Source organism: Coregonus lavaretus (assembly GCF_964263955.1).
Source record: "Coregonus lavaretus genome assembly, chromosome: 23".
NCBI classification, from domain to species: domain Eukaryota; kingdom Metazoa; phylum Chordata; class Actinopteri; order Salmoniformes; family Salmonidae; genus Coregonus; species Coregonus lavaretus.
The window spans coordinates 26,669,347-26,686,664 of record NC_140010.1 but is presented as its reverse complement, the minus strand read 5'-3'; the positions used below and the strand labels follow the sequence as shown (position 1 = coordinate 26,686,664).

General features: G+C 43.3%; 1 protein-coding gene across 1 annotated transcript in view; it reads left to right on the top strand.

Moving 5' to 3' along the window:
• The window catches only part of LOC311150468 (receptor-type tyrosine-protein phosphatase N2-like), a gene marked incomplete at both ends in the record, with an annotated part of 137,999 nt that overhangs the window by 26,291 nt on the left and 94,390 nt on the right, over window positions 1-17,318 (top strand). Inside the window, 6 exons of the mRNA XM_084187967.1 lie at window positions 4,597-4,716; window positions 14,507-14,630; window positions 15,052-15,196; window positions 16,040-16,412; window positions 16,784-16,875; window positions 17,076-17,286. Coding sequence (XP_084044093.1) covers window positions 4,597-4,716; window positions 14,507-14,630; window positions 15,052-15,196; window positions 16,040-16,412; window positions 16,784-16,875; window positions 17,076-17,286 — 1,065 coding nt within the window. The remainder of the gene's footprint in view (window positions 1-4,596; window positions 4,717-14,506; window positions 14,631-15,051; window positions 15,197-16,039; window positions 16,413-16,783; window positions 16,876-17,075; window positions 17,287-17,318) is intronic.

Genomic DNA, 17,318 nt, shown 5'->3' with positions numbered 1-17,318 from the left:
TCCACTCGGCGTTAGCCCACTCCAACGCCTTGCCCGTGAGACAGGAGATGAGGGTGGAAACGCTCTCGTGTCCCGAGGGCACCGGGTGTACAGTGGCCAGGTAGAGCTCCACCTGCAGGAGGAACCCCTGACACCCGGCAGCTGTTCCGTCATACGCCCTCGGGAGCGAGAGCCGAATCCCCCTGGGTTCCGGACCTGGGACTGGTGGACCGGCCGATGGGGTTGGCAGGGTAGGTGGAGGTGTGGGTACCCCGCTGGCCTCCCATCGGTGCAGGGTGTTGATGACGTCCTGTAGAGCGGTCCCCAGTTGTCGTATCTGGTAATCTTGGCCGCGAACATGCTCCTCGAGCGACTCAGGCGTAACTGCAGATCCTGCTGATTCCATTTTGGTGTGTGATTCTGTCAAGGGGTGCTGAAGGTGGGTGTGGTGCATGAATCGAGCGCAGGACGCAGAAGCTCAGTCCAAAAGACTTTAGTGCAATATTCACGTAGAAAATAAGCACAATAAGCCCGAAGGCGAAAATAACTACCATATCTCTACACTATATCTACCATATCTCTATACTATATCTACCATATCTCTATACTATATCTTTCATAGCTCTATACTATATCTACTATAGCTCTTCCATATAACTACCATAAAGTCTAATGGACTGGATCAAGACCTTTTAACAGAGCCGGCCCCTGGGGGCCAGACAGAGCCTGGCCAGAACCCCACAGACATCACTCAACAAGATCGATTACTCTGGCATCCCACGGCACAATCTGACACTGGTGACATCCCAAATGACACCCTATTCCCTATATAATGCACTACTTTTGACCAGAGCCTGTTGGCTTATAGGGAATAGAGTGCCATTTGGGTCACGAGCTGGATAGGCAATACAAGTCATCCTGCTCTGGCAGGCAGCAGCTAGCAGCAGCATGGCCCAGTGACTCATAGCCTCCCATTCAGATAACCTTTTATTAGCTTTAGCATCACTCACAGCTGATTAGCTGCGTCCACTGATGCTGTGCATTGGCTGTGATCTGACTGTCAAGCACTGGAGAAAGAGCTGAGGTGTAGTGCAATGCAGAGGAGATTTATGATATTATTATTTTTTGGATTGATTTTTTATTTAGGCTTGAAGTATCTTCTTGTTTTTGTACGAGACAATCAGAATTCAGAAATCTAGGCACTTATCCAATTCATTTATAGGTTTACCCTTATTCATTATTTTGGTGATATCGTATAAAGATGGATTGGTGAAGTTGCATCCTAGTGACTTGATTGAATATGGGAGTTGTTTTGAGTTACTCCAGCTGTATAGATCAGTGTAGCACAGCAGAACATGACCACCTGGCCACTTCCAAGCAGGGATAATACATCAGTCAGAATCCAACAAGGCATTTCTAAACTTCAGCAAGCATCTCCTCAATCATAATACAAACCACTCCCATGAAAATGGCCTTTAAATTCTCATTTGCTGTAATCCATGCCGTAAATCAAGTTGAAGGAAGGGGCTCTGGCTCTGATTAACAGCCCCATGTACAGGGGCCAAGATAAATGAGAGAGAAGCTGTTTCTGACTTAAATATGCATTGCTATTATTACGAGTAATAATTCAAATGTTGCCTTGAATTTCACCACAGTATAGCAAGAGGACAATATGAAAAGTAAGTGCTCCAAAGACACAAGCCTGATACAATTGATGCTTTACTGAATGGCATTTGATAGGATATGGTATATTATACTATACCTCCATGTTGTGTGAATATGGACTGGATTAGATTAGATTAATTTATGGTTATAAACATGAAAATCATCTTCCTGGTCGTACATAAGCAAAAACATACATTACACAATATTGGCAATACATACAGTACAAAAAGCATGTGTCATTGCAAAAGTAGGAGTGCTAAGTGTCTCTTATCTCTCATGTTTCCCATTATAGAAACAGAGATGGTGACAGAGAGTGAATGGTTGTTACAGGCAGTAGAGAGACCAATTGGACACCATAGAGCCAGGCACCAGGTCACTCCCAGTTTCCTCATAAATGTTGCTCCTCTTCCTCTCCATTTGATTGCGGTGGTTACAATGGGTGGTGTTCTAAAAAAAGACTGGGCTGTTTCCATAACCAACATGGACCAATGCCAACATGTTTGCATTGCACCATTTGAATTGGATCTCACTCAGTGATGGGAGTGATATTTGTGAGAAGTTTGTGGTCATACGCACATCCTTAAAAACATAGGTGCTGGGCTAGTGAAGAATACTACAAGGCCCGCACACTGTTAAAGCTCCCAATTCACTGCTGATATTTGTGAACCAAAAACAATGAGCATAATGAATTCATAGATTTTGCAATGCAGTGCTACTCTTTTGTCTGTCACATTATGCTGTTGTGCAGTCATTTACAAAGGTTGTGTCCCAAAATGGCAGCCATTGGGCTCTTGTCAAAAGTAGTACACTAGGGAATAGGGTGCCATTTGGGACGTATCCACACTTTTATAAGTGCTGGCTTTCTATTCTGGTCTAGATAGTGGGTAGATGAAATATGAATCCTGCTGTATGTGCTCCTCAGAGTGCGTCACTCCAGAGCCCATTGGACACAGCGTAGAGCTTAGGCCCGCTGATATGGAGATAAGATAAGCCTTCACTGATAACGTCTCTATATTGATGAGCCAGTGCTTATCACCATGCTGATAGCATCCTGTCTGAAGTGAGAAGCATTAGCTCCCACTGAAGAATATCTAAATCTCTGACAAAAGCTGCACTAGCAGGGTTGGTACTGAAGGGGGAATGTTGTGCTTCTTGGTGAGTCATAAAAAAAGCTGTTTTTTTTATACAGTTGAAGTCGGAAGTTTACATACACCTTAGCCAAATACATTTAAACTCAGTTTTTCACAATTCCTGACATGTAATCGTAGTAAAAATTCCCTGTCTTAGGTCAGTTAGGATCACCACTTTATTTTAAGAATGTGAAATGTCAGAATAATAGTAGAGAGAATGATTTATTTCAGCTTTAATTTCTTTCTTACATTCTCAGTGGGTCAGAAGTTTACACACACTCAATTAGTATTTGTAGCGTTGCCTTTAAATTGTTTAACTTGGGTCAAACATTTCGGGAAGCCTTCCACACGCTTCCCACAGTAAGTTGGGTGAATTTTGGCCCATTCCTCCTGACAGAGCTGTTGTAACTGAGTCAGGTTTGTAGGCCTCCTTGCTCGCGCACGCTTTTTCAGTTCTGCCACAAATTTTCTATAGGATTGAGATCAGGGCTTTGTGATGGCCACTCCAATACCTTGGCTTTGTTGTCCTTAAGCCATTTTGCCACAACTTTGGAAGTATGCTTGGGGTCATTGTCCATTTGGAAGACCCATTTGCGACCAAGCTTTAACTTCCTGATTGATGTCTTGAGATGTTGCTTCAATATATCCACATAATTTTCCTTCCTCATGATGCCATCTATTTTGTGAAGTGCACCAGTCCCTCCTTCAGCAAAGCACCCCCACAGCATGATGCTGCCACCCCCATGCTTCACGGTTGGGATGGTGTTCTTCGGCTTGCAAGCATTCCCCTTTTTCCTCCAAACATAATGATGGTCATTATGGCCATCAGACCAGAGGACATTTCTCCAAAAAGTACGATCTTTGTCCCCATGTGCAGTTGCAAACCGTAGTCTGGCTTTTTTATGGCGGTTTTGGAGCAGTGGCTTCTTCCTTGCTGAGTGGATTTTCAGGTTATGTCGATATAGGACTCATTTTACTGTGGATATAGATACTTTTGTACCTGTTTCCTCCAGCATCTTCACAGGGTCCTTTGCTGTTGTTCTGGGATTGATTTGCACTTTTCGCACCAAAGTACGTTCATCTCTAGGAGACAGAACGCGTCTCCTTTCTGAGCGGCATGACGGCTGCGTGGTCCCATGGTGTTTATACTTGCATACTATTGTTTGTACAGATGAAAGTGGTACCTTCAGGCGTTTGGAAATTGCTCCCAAGCATGAACCAGACTTGTGGACGTCTACAATTCTTTTTATGAGGTCTTGGCTGATTTCTTTTGATTTTCCCATGATGTCAAGCAAAGAGGCACTGAGTTTGAAGGTAGGCCTTGAAATACATCCACAGGTACACCTCCAATTGACTCAAAATATGTCAATTAGCCTATCAGAAGCTTCTAAAGCCATTACATCATTTTCTGGAATTTTCCAAGCTGTTTAAAGGCACAGTCAACTTAGTGTATGTAAACTTCTGACACACTGGAATTGTGATACAGTGAATTATAAGTGAAATAATCTGTCTGTAAACAATTGTTGGAAAAATTACTTGTGTCATGCACATAGTAGATGTCCTAAATGACTTGCCAAAACTATAGTTTGTTAACAAGAAATGTGTGGAGTGGTTGAAAAACGAGTTTTAATTACTCCAACCTAAGTGTATGTAAACTTCCGACTTCAACTGTACTTCAAACTCATAATAATGAATTGTATCAAAGTCCGTCTATTGGTCCCTAATGTTATTACTGTTAGAAGTCCCTTAGATGGAGAATCTGCATGGCAGAGTTTAGTACCATACAGTATGTTCCTGACTCTCTCTGTCCTCCTTTCCCCAGATGGCATGTTCGGGAGGTGTCACTCCACGCCAGTTCCGGTGACAGAAGTGTACACCTATGATGTCTCTCTGTCTGTGGTTCAGCGCTTCAGGACTCTGCTGCAGAAACTCTCCCACAGAGGTACGTAACATACTGTACACCAACGCTACCACTACCGCCTCTGCTGCGGGGTATGCCAAGGTAACGCACCATTGGGAGGGTTTGAAGAGTGGAACATCAACTAGAAAAAAGCAATATGTCTAGATAGAGGCAGCACGCAGGAGCTCATAAAACACAACTTAATTCCCAAAAGCAACACATTTGTAGGAATTTATAGACACTTGTTGTCAGGTATACTGATCAATGATCATCAACTCCAATTTCCATTTTTACACCAGCGATACCACTTACTACTGCTGCCGTCACTGTCTGCCACAAACCCCCTGAGGAATCCTCAGAGACCCAACCCCCCGACTGGTGGGGAAATGTCAGCAATGCATAATTAATGTAATTGCTTCAGTCACTTCTAATCCTACTCTAGGCTTACATTTTTCAACACTAACAACATTCACTTCTAAACTTCTTTCACTACCAAAAAAATACTTTTTAAGATCGCTGAACAAGCACATACATTTTCAAATGCTACAAAATAACTCTTTAAATATTCCACATACTTCTGTAGGTCCGTACAGTACACCAACGCTACAGCTGCTGCCGTCACTATCTGTCTTTCTTAGAGCCATCCTCAGCGCCCCTGCCTCTCCTCAGCGCCCTAGCCTATCCTCAGCGCCCCTGCCTCTCCTCAGCGCCCTAGCCTATCCTCAGCGCCCCAGCCTCTCCTCAGCGCCCCAGCCCACTGGTACTGGGGAAATGTCAGCTATGCATAATTAGAATGGTATATTCCTGTATTCCCATCATCAGAAAGAAGATGTTCCTTCTTGACGTCCTGTCTTCATCAGGAAACTGTTGAAACTGATTACTTAGTTCCCCTTCCCTCACATAGACCTAGACCTACTGTTTGTGGGGTTTTGTGTGGATCTTATCAGGTACATTTTGTAGGTTTTTCAGCATAACCTAAAAATCCATTCAGTGACCTTTATGCCACATATAATGTATAAAGCTACACTGGCAACAGATGTCAATGTTCTGCAGTACTGTATGTGCTCAAATCAGTGGTGTAAAATACTTGAAAGTACTACTTAAGTAGTTTTTTGGGGTATCTGTATTTTACTTTACTATTTATAATGTTTGACTACTTTTACTTTTACTTCACTACATTCTATATTGAAAATTATGTACTTTTTACTCCATACATTTTCCCTGACACCCAAAAGTACTCATTACATTTTGAATGCTTAGCAGGACAGGAAAATTGTCTATTTCACACACTTATCAAGAGAACATCTCTACTGTCTCTGATCTGGTGGACTCACTAAACACATGCTTTGTTTGTAAATGATGTCTGAGTGTTAGAGCATGCCCCTGGCTATCTGTAAATAAAAAAAATGTGAAAGCGGTGCCGCCTGGTTTGCTTTATATAAGGAATTTGAAAAGATGTATACTTTTACTTTTGATACTTAAGTATATTTTAGCAATTACATTTACTTGTGATACTTAAGTATATTTAAAACCAAATACTTTTACTCAAGTAGTATTTTGCTGGGTGACTTTCACTTTTACTTGAGTAATTTTCTATTATGGTATTTTTACTTTTACTCAAGTATGACAATTTGGTTAATTTTTGGCGTATAGTGCTGTACTGACCATAAATAACCACCAGAGGGCGACCAATGCCAGTGTATATTCCATCCTCCAATAGCAACCTGTTGTTGATTATAAAGACTAGAAATGGGAGAAATGGAGAAGAAAGTACAGAAATTGTGAAAGACATTACTTTAGAAGTTAAATCCTATTTTACACGGTCATCAAGTAATCATGTTTCATATACTGAGCTATTGAGAAATAATTATTGTTGTTTCATAGCTCAAATACCTTATCCTCTAGCTAGCACCCCAACTGTGCAAAAACTGGTTGAATCAACGTTGTTTCCACGTCATTTCAACCAAAAGCTTTAAACCAGTTCGCAAGTGTTTCCTTTCATTCTGTTGAGACATTTTCTTTGTCCGAATTTAGTTCCAACTGTAATGTTGTGTTTGCCGTGATATAATATCCTGCTCGTATTTTCCTTATAAACAATGTCTTGACTTACTTTTGATATTACCCTAATAATGTTTAGAAACTTTTGTGAAAGTTTGGTGTGGTGTGGCTATTAGCCTATTATATTGTAGGCCTATGGTATGAAGGCAGTGGGCACTGGCGCTCCAACTGACTCCGACAGTTGAACTTGAGGTGAGGAAGAATGATTTAGGCCTACCAGAGTTACTCCTATAATCTAACAATATATAATGTTTATCTTTATAAAAAATATTCGGAAGATTTTTTTTGCCTCCCTCTGTACGCCTATAGGCCTATCTGTAGACCTATAGCAGATGTTGTAGCCTATCTGACAAGGATAAATGAATTAATGTTGGTGTCGTAGCATGCTGCCGGCATATCTATCTCTCACTCTCTCTAGGGATAGGCCTAAGCTTTTCTTCCGTTATATATATATTTTTAAATATTAATATCATACAGTGGACACCTAAGCCGATATGCATGCAATGCCCTGGTGCATTTAGTCATCACATCTCTGACAGCTGAACCATGAGGTGGACAATTATTATTTTAGGAAAGTAAAAAACAATAAAACAATAGGCTATGACGTTTTGCATATGCTACACATCGAAACACAAGGAATGGTGTTTTTGTAATTTGTTATAGGCTGTTTTTAAGGACATGTAAATGTGGCTCATTTGGCCAATATCGCTTGCCTATTGATGGCACTGGCTGCGTGGATGGACACCCTAATGGGTTACGCACCCAATGAATATGGAACAGGCCTACATTTCTCAAATGTCCGATAAATTTCCCAATCACTTTTCCGGAGCCAAATGTTCCTAACGGAAACCCTGACATTTAGCATATACAGTGCATTCGGAAAGTATTCAGACCCCTTCCCTTTTTCCACATTTTGTTACGTTACTATGGAGGACTAAAAGTGCCACAATTAAATAAATAAATACACCATTAAATAATTACTTAAATGTGTCATTAATTAATTCAAATTAGAATTAAATACATAAATGTGTAATTAAATGTATCATTAATTAATTCAAATACCGATTCATTTTATGTAAAATACATATATAATTATTTCACTATTTACATTTACATTTCATGATCCTGCATTGCAGTGATTCATGAATTACTTAAAACTGTCAAACTGACCCATCAAAGTCAGTGGGCGGGGCTAACGCGAATCTAGTCTGATCCATTGCTTTGGTCTGAAGTAGAGTAGGCCAACCTGGATAGAGACAATGGAGGATCTCCGTGAACTTTCCAGGGAGTTGGTTAGAGACATTTTAAACTTAGCAGAGGATGTAGAAGCAGGACCTGCTGACATTATCCGGAATTGATTTGTCTTGGCTTGATGCAGAGGGTAACCAATCAGGCGTTAGGTTCCGCCTACCAACTTTTGATGGGTCAGTTTGACAGTTTTAAGTAATTCAGGAAGCACTCCAACGCAGGACCATGAAATGTAAATGTAAATAGTGAAATTATTATATATGTATTTTACATAAAATGAATCGGTATTTGAATTAATTAATGACACATTTAATAACACATTTATGTATTTAATTCTAATTTTAATTAATTAATGACACATTTAAGTAATTATTTAATGGTGTATTTATTTATTTAATTGTGGCACTTTTAGTCCTCCATACGTTACAGCCTTATTCTAAAATGGATTAAGTAAAAAAATGTCCTCATCAATCTACACACAATACCCCATAATGACAAAGCGAAAACAGGTTTTTAGAACTTTTTGCAAATTAATAAAAAATTACTAGAAAACCTAGATTTACATAAGTAATCAGACCCTTTACTATGATACTCGAAATTGAGCTCAGGTTCATCCTGTTTCTATTTATCATCCTTGAGATGTTTCTACAATTTGATTGGAGTCCACCTGTGGTAAATTGGATTGGACATGATTTGGAAAAGCACACACCTGTCTATAAGTCTCCCGAGTGGCGCAGTGGTCTAAGGCACTGCATCGCAGTGCTAGCTGTGCCACTAGAGATCCTGGTTTGAATCCAGGCTCTGTCGTAGCCGGCCGCGTCGTCCAGGGTAGGGGAGGGAATGGCCGGCAGGGATGTAGCTCCGTTGGTAGAGCATGGGTTGTGGGTTCGATTCCCACTGGGGGCTAGTATTAAAAAATATATATATTAAAGCTATCAAAAATAATGTATGCACTCACTAACTGTAAGTCGCTCTGGATAAGAGCGTCTGCTAAATGACTAAAATGTAAAATGTAAAAATATATAAGGTCCCACAGTTGACAGTGAATGTCAGAGCAAAAACCAAACCATGAGGTCGAAGGAATTGTCCGTAGAGCTCCGAGACAGGATTGTGTCGAGGCACAGATCTGGGGGAAGGGTACCAAAACATTTCTACAGCATTGACCTCTTAAATGGAAGACGTTTGGAACCACCAAGACTCTTCCTAGAGCTGGCCGCCCGGCCAAACTGGGCAATCGGGGTAGAAGGGCCTTGGTCAGGGAGGTGACCAAGAACCTGATGGACACTCTGACAGAGCTCCAGAGTTCCTCTTTGGAGATGGGAGAACCTTCCAGAAGGACAACAGTCTCTACAGCACTTTACCAATCTGGGCTTAATGTGAGAGTGGCCAGAGGGAAGCCACTCCTGAGAAAAAGGCACATGACAGCATGCCTGGAGTTTGCCAAAAGGCACCTAAAGGACTCTCAGACCATGATAAAACAAGATTCTCTGGTCTGATGAAACCAAGATTGAACTCTTTGGCATGAATGCCAAGCGTAAACGGAGCAAAGTACAGAGATATCCTTGACGAAAACCTGCTCCAGACCGCTCAGGACCTCAGACTGGGGCAAAGCTTCACCTTCCAACAGGACAATGACCCTAAGCACACTGCCAAGACAACGCAGGAGCGGCTTCGGGACAAGTCTCTGAATGTCCTTGAGTGGCCCAGCCAGAGCCCGGACTTGAACCTGATCGAACATCTCTGGAGAGACCTGAAAATAGCTGTGCAGCGACGCTCCCCATCCAACCTGACAGAGCTTGAGAGGATCTGAAGAGAAGAATGGGAGAAACTCCCCAAATACAGGTGTGCCAAGCTTGTAGCGTCATACCCAAGAAGACTTGAGGCTGTAATCGCTGCCAAAGGTGCTTCAACAAAGTACTGAGTAAAGGGTCTAAATACTTATGTAAATGTGATATTTCCTTTTTTTTATACAGTGGGGGAAAAAAGTATTTAGTCAGCCACCAATTGTGCAAGTTCTCCCACTTAAAAAGAAGAGAGAGGCCTGTAATTTTCATCATAGGTACACGTCAACTATGACAGACAAAATGAGAAAAAAGATTCCAGAAAATCACATTGTAGGATTTTTAATGAATTTATTTGCAAATTATGGTGGAAAATAAGTATTTGGTCAATAACAAAAGTTTCTCAATACTTTGTTATATACCCTTTGTTGGCAATGACACAGGTCAAACGTTTTCTGTAAGTCTTCACAAGGTTTTCACACACTGTTGCTGGTATTTTGGCCCATTCCTCCATGCAGATCTCCTCTAGAGCAGTGATGTTTTGGGGCTGTCGCTGGGCAACACAGACTTTCAACTCCCTCCAAAGATTTTCTATGGGGTTGAGATCTGGAGACTGGCTAGGCCACTCTAGGACCTTGAAATGCTTCTTACGAAGCCACTCCTTCGTTGCCCGGGCGGTGTGTTTGGGATCATTGTCATGCTGAAAGACCCAGCCACGTTTCATCTTCAATGCCCTTGCTGATGGAAGGAGGTTTTCACTCAAAATCTCACGATACATGGCCCCATTCATTCTTTCCTTTACACGGATCAGTCGTCCTGGTCCCTTTGCAGAAAAACAGCCCCAAAGCATGATGTTTCCACCCCCATGCTTCACAGTAGGTATGGTGTTCTTTGGATGCAACTCAGCATTCTTTGTCCTCCAAACACGACGAGTTGAGTTTTTACCAAAAAGTTCTATTTTGGTTTCATCTGACCATATGACATTCTCCCAATCCTCTTCTGGATCATCCAAATGCACTCTAGCAAACTTCAGACGGGCCTGGACATGTACTGGCTTAAGCAGGGGGACACGTCTGGCACTGCAGGATTTGAGTCCCTGGCGGCGTAGTGTGTTACTGATGGTAGGCTTTGTTACTTTGGTCCCAGCTCTCTGCAGGTCATTCACTAGGTCCCCCGTGTGGTTCTGGGATTTTTGCTCACCGTTCTTGTGATCATTTTGACCCCACGGGGTGAGATCTTGCGTGGAGCCCCAGATCGAGGGAGATTATCAGTGGTCTTGTATGTCTTCCATTTCCTAATAATTGCTCCCACAGTTGATTTCTTCAAACCAAGCTGCTTACCTATTGCAGATTCAGTCTTCCCAGCCTGGTGCAGGTCTACAATTTTGTTTCTGGTGTCCTTTGACAGCTCTTTGGTCTTGGCCATAGTGGAGTTTGGAGTGTGACTGTTTGAGGTTGTGGACAGGTGTCTTTTATACTGATAACAAGTTCAAACAGGTGCCATTAATACAGGTAACGAGTGGAGGACAGAGGAGCCTCTTAAAGAAGAAGTTACAGGTCTGTGAGAGCCAGAAATCTTGCTTGTTTGTAGGTGACCAAATACTTATTTTCCACCATAATTTGCAAATAAATTCATTAAAAATCCTACAATGTGATTTTCTCGATTTTCTTTCCTCATTTTTTTTGTCATAGTTGACGTGTACCTATGATGAAAATTACAGGCCTCTCTCATCTTTTTAAGTGGGAGAACTTGCACAATTGGTGGCTGACTAAATACTTTTTTTCCCCACTGTACATTTGCAAAAAAACTGTTTTTGCTTTGTCATTATAGGGTATTGTGTGTAGATTCATAAGGAGAAAAAAACAATTTAATCAATTTTAGAATAAGGCTGTAATGTAACAAAATGTGGAAAAAGTTAAGGGGTCTGAATACTTTCCGAATGCACTGTATATAGTATAGGCTACAGTAAGATACAAAATAAACTTTCCAGTGACACTGATTCACGCAATGATGAAGATGAAGCATAGGCTACTCACCGGTGATGGCCGATGCGCTCGTGCCAGTATCTCAAGATAAGGTACTTTGAAAAACAGTGTTGTTCGCTCAGAATCGCTCAAAAGTTGTTGAGAAAAAAATTGTTAGCTTCTACAGACAGATCAGTCTTCTCTTTTCAGCAGTATGCATTTGCTTTCCAAACAGTAGGCCTACGTTTTTCTCACGATTGTATTTTTAAACTAGTGAAAGGCAAACTGTCACCCGCAACTATCCATAGAAATATAATCCATACATGGCCGTTCCCATTCAAGTCAGGACTGGCAGCCTTTGCTAGTGTACCCATGAGTTTAACAGTCAAAATGCCAGGGTTAGCGGTTCCAAAATCCTTCTATGGAGTTAAATATATGGTAACAACGCAACAAGCTGTTCTATATTTGGCGCATGTGCTGCCCAAAGTGCTGCAGCACCCCCAGCACCCTTACTTCCCGCTGCTATGATGACAGGGTGCCATTTTTGGGTGATTTCACATTGAATTGACATTAGTTGACAACTCAACCAAAATGTAAATCAAAACTAGGCATTGAACTGATGTCTGTGCCTAGTGGGACCTGAGATCCACATACATTTCTAGAAAGCAGCTCTAGACGGGCGAGCGATGTTCTATAGTGCACAGCGCTGATGATTTTTGGAGGGTTTATCAATCTCTCCAGCTGAAATGAAATATGCTAATGAGTTATTTACCCTGGCTGTCTGAAAAACCATTAGGGGAACAAAACTCCATTGAGCATCTGCATTTCAAACCCAGAACAGAGTGCGGCAGAGCAGCATGATGAGCCGAGCAGCACAAACTTAGGTTGCATCCCAAATGACACCCTATTCTCTACATAGTGCACTACTTTTGACCAGAGCCCTATGGGTTTAAAAGTAGTGCACTATGTAGGGAATACGGCACCATTTGGGACGCAGGACTAATGGCCTCAGAATATTCAACATAACAGCCACCGCTGCCTATGCACTGACCCTCTGAGTGCTGGTCGGGTGAAACACAGAAAACAGAAACGCCTCCACAGATTCAAAGCTACCAACCTGCCTCTTGTTTCTCCTCATCACAAAAACACAAACACAACCCCTGCTGATGGAGCACAGAGCTATGGGCCTTAAACTTAACACTAAGGTTTTCCAGAAATCCCGGTTGGAAGACCGCTGGATGTCCTGCTTATTCCCTCATGAAAAACATGGGAATTTGGGGAAAGTTACTGGAATTTTGCAATGCTATTTCTGTTAAATCAGCCCCATAGCTTGTACGTCTAATATCCAAACCCTGACCCCCTCCTTCTCACTGCTCTCTGTTAACCCCAGCTGCCCAACCAAGCAGACCTCTTCTTTATGTTCCATTGCTATGGAACCGTTTCGCCTGCGTGGTTGTGAAAACCTAAGCTGTGTGTGAATGACTTGGTGGGGGTTACAGTTAATCAAGCTGCCGTGCCACATAGCGTCTGTTCCTGTGAAAACCCTGCCTTAGCTCTCCTCTCACACAGACAGCCATCAATGCCCCCATTAAAGCAATCATTGAGCACAGCTATTTTATGTGTGTTTGATGGTGAAAGCTGGCTCTGAGTCCTCCCTGTGTTACTGAGCCCGGCCCTGCTCAGTTGAATGATGTGTGGCAGGCAGGCCAGGCTGTAGCAGCAAACAGCAGTATGGTGGGTTCCGTGTGTTCCATGTGTTCTGTTGTGTTCCGCTGCTCCTCCCTCATCAGGCTGTGGTGGATCTAGAAGGCTGGCTGGGTTCCAGAACCCTGGCCTCTACCTTCTGTGCTCCGCTCAATAGCATCATGGGACGCACCCACCACCGGGAGATCTGCATTGCTTGAAGGTCTCATCTGGTAGCCATGAAAGCACATTTGCATACCTATGTATCTAAAAAAGAGGAGATAGATGTATTATCAGACCAATGTGCCCATATCTACATATTTTCTAAATCCATCCTCGCGTTTATTATTTTATTGATGGTTTTACTGATTATACAACTTGTTAAAGATTGATAACCCATAACAATGCATGCCTTCTCGTGGAAATGTGATTTATAGAAGTCATCCCAACCCTATCTAGCCAAATGCTCACTAACAGTAAGTTGCACTTTGCAAAGTGACATGTGTCCTGTGCTCTTCCTTCTATAACCAAGATAAGGATGTCATTGCAGATGCTGTTTGCTGTGCAGTCTAGTGATGCTTGTATCTTTCATGGATGCTGCCTCTCATCTGTGGAATGTCTCTGTTGAATTGTTCAAGTGTGCGTGGCCATATTCTGGGTTACATTTGGTTCCGCCACCCCATCTGGTATTGGCACCAGTCCTCAGTTTTGTTGCCAAAACATGCTGTAGTTATGTACTGTATGTTAGTCCTAAGAAGCAGAGGGGAATACATATGGAGCTCATCATGTAGCCTTTCGTCTTATAAACCTACTAACATGCTGGGAGAACATATTACAGCATGAGAATGACCTAGGATGTCCCCCAAATGGCACCATATTCCCTTTATAGTGCACTACATTTGACCAGAGCCCTATGGGTAATAGGGTGCCATTTGAAACACAGCCATAGTGACCTTTGACCTAATCCACCAGGGATAAAAACAGTTCTCTGTGTTTCCTTTTGTGATTTGTCACATAATGCAATTGATAGTATATATGTAACCATTATTTCTAGTCTGACATTCTGAGTGTTATTCCTGTTGATGTGTTGTGTTGCAGGGTTGACCTGGGAGGATGAGGCCACCCAGCAGATCCTGTCCAAGGAGCTGTCTAAGCTGAGGAAGATCCCCTACAGACGCCTACAGGACTCCAGCCCCCCTGTCTACAGCAGCAGCAAATCCAGGTCACTGTTCTGGCAGGCAGCACCATCCATTACACCTGTACATATACACATGGACACACACGTATGCATGCAGACAGACAGACAGACAGACAGACAGACAGACAGACAGGCAGGCAGGCAGGCAGGCAGGCAGGCAGGCAGGCAGGCAGGCAGGCAGGCAGGCAGACTCTAGGAGTGCACATGTTAGAATATGATGACTGATGAGCTGGTTTATGTCTGAACGGATCTAGTTTCTAGCTCTGGATAGTCCATGTTATCTGTCTGTTTGTTCCTTTGTCTGTCTGTCTCTCTGTCTGTCTCTCTGTCTGTCTCTCTGTGTCTTCATGTGTTTATATCTGTCTCTCGCTCTCCCTTTCTCTATCTATTTCTCTCTGTCTCTCTCACACTCACCCACACCTCTCACTCTCCTTGTCTGGTCCAGGCCCTCTACCCAGGCTATGGACCCAGGAGACCAAAGGATCAAGCCTGTGGAGGTGGAGCTCAGTAGAAACCTTCAAAACATCCTGCAGCGTCTGGGCCTCCTTTCCCAGGCCTTGTCCCCCACTGGCCCCAAGAGACCCAGCAAGGTAAGGGCCCCCCTGGCCACCTTCAGAACCCTGCCCTTAAGACCCCTCCAGAACCCCCAGGCCCCTACTTTAGCCTGGGATGAGCAGCTGGATCCTTTTTTACTTCTCAATGGATGCACATCTCTATAAACACACACTCATGTGTACACACACACACACACACACACACACAAACTGACGCAGCGGGAGCTGGGGATCATCTTTAGTATTCTGTATCATTATCTATCCCCTTCTGAAGGGTTGGTGAATGGCTGTTGGTTGACCATTCACAGGGATAGTTTCATGCTGGATTATTATGAGGGAGATAATGCCCACCGAGAGTTCAGGAGTTCAGTTCCTTAATTAATAACACCCACATGATGGGCTCTATGTAATTTCTGTTCAGGGGGTTACCAACATGGCCTAGCTGAATGAGAGGGCCAAACCCCTGCTGAGGGCCAGGCATTGAGGGGTTGGGGAGGGTACCCCTTTATTTATCAAGGATGGGGAAAGTAGCCCTTTATTTATTAAGGATGGGGAGAGTACCCCTCTATTTATCAAGGATGGGGTTGGTGGAAAACATTGGGGAGGGGGGGGGGTTGCCTTTCGTTTGAGATGAGCATGTGGGAGATGGATGGATCTTGGAATGTTGTTGACCCGTCCTTATAGTGTACTTCTTAGGATAATATTATATACTCTCATCTTACTGTTAACATAATCAATTAACATTTCATTTGATGCTGGTGTTTTAGCTGGGGATTTAAGTGAAGACGAACACTTGTGATCTATTTGGTAACACTTTCTATGAAGTAAATGTGTATAATGCCTTATAATACACAAATAATGTGTTTTATTATCTTGTAGAGTGACCGTTACCAATCTGGCGTCTTCTCTGACTACTACCGGCCCAAGTCCCAGGGAGAGGGAAACTTCTCCCCACTGTCTTTCTTCCAGCCTCCCTACCAGGACAGACCCTCTGCAGGGGATGGAGACCTCCTCGTGGCTGCCCTCAGGCACTACCTGTATGGTCAGGGACCACCCCAGACCGGGGGGGCAACCAAGGTCCCGGCCCTGCCCTCCCCTCTCCTACGCCCCTCCTACAGCAACAGTATAGACAGTGCTGGGCCTAAAGAGAACTCTCAATCCCAAACACCCAACCTGGACAGACTTTTGCTCTTCCAGACAGCTGGAGCCAGTCAACCCTCTAGTCCAAAAGACCCTCTCAGTCCAGTGGGTGGTATGTGCTGCTTTAAAAACGATGTCTTCCTCTTTTTACTGTACAAGTTCTTCCTCATTATTCCACTGTGAACAAATTATCACTATCAATAGTTATGGATCCGCTGAAAATAACAGCATAGCATGTTATTAGTTGTTAATTAAGACATTGACATCTACCATAGTATTAACTCTTCTCCCTCTCATCCCCACTCCTCTCCTCCTCTCCTCCTCTCCTCCTCTTCTCTCCTCCTCTCCTCCTCTTCTCTCCTCCTCTCCTCCTCCTCTCCTCCTCTCCTCCTCTTCTCTCCTCCTCTCCTCCTCTCCTCCTCTCCTCCTCTCCTCCTCTTCTCTCCTCTCCTCTCATCCCCTCCTCTCTTCCCTCCTCCACAGATGTGTTCATCCAGAACGTGGGCAGACACAATGTGGACGTGGACGACATGAGTCCTAAAGATCTGGACCAGCTGATCGCTGACGCCCTACAGGTAGAATAAACAACAACGTTTGTGTACTTGTCTTTCTTGCACTAACACTCATACCTTTCATACTGGCACTGATTTTGCTTATAGCTGCGTTTTTTAGGAAGAAGGAATGTGATATTTGGTTACCGTAGTTTAATGCACTGTCTGTAGTTGCTCTGGATAAGAGCGTCTGATAAATGACCAAAATGTAAATGTAAATGCAGGTAGTGGATCAAAAACAGACCCAGGCCAGACCAGGACCCAGAGACCTGGGTGAGGAAGAGGAGCAGGAGGAGGAAGATGAGGAAGGGAATGAGGGGCCTGGAGAACAGGGGCCTTGGGAACAGGAGGAGGAGAAGGAGGATATTGTCCTGCCATCTGCCACAGAGAAAACGGATCCGGAGAGCACTCCACTAGAGGAGTCTGTGGTCCAAGGTACACAAACCTGACATACCTGGTTACTGGGA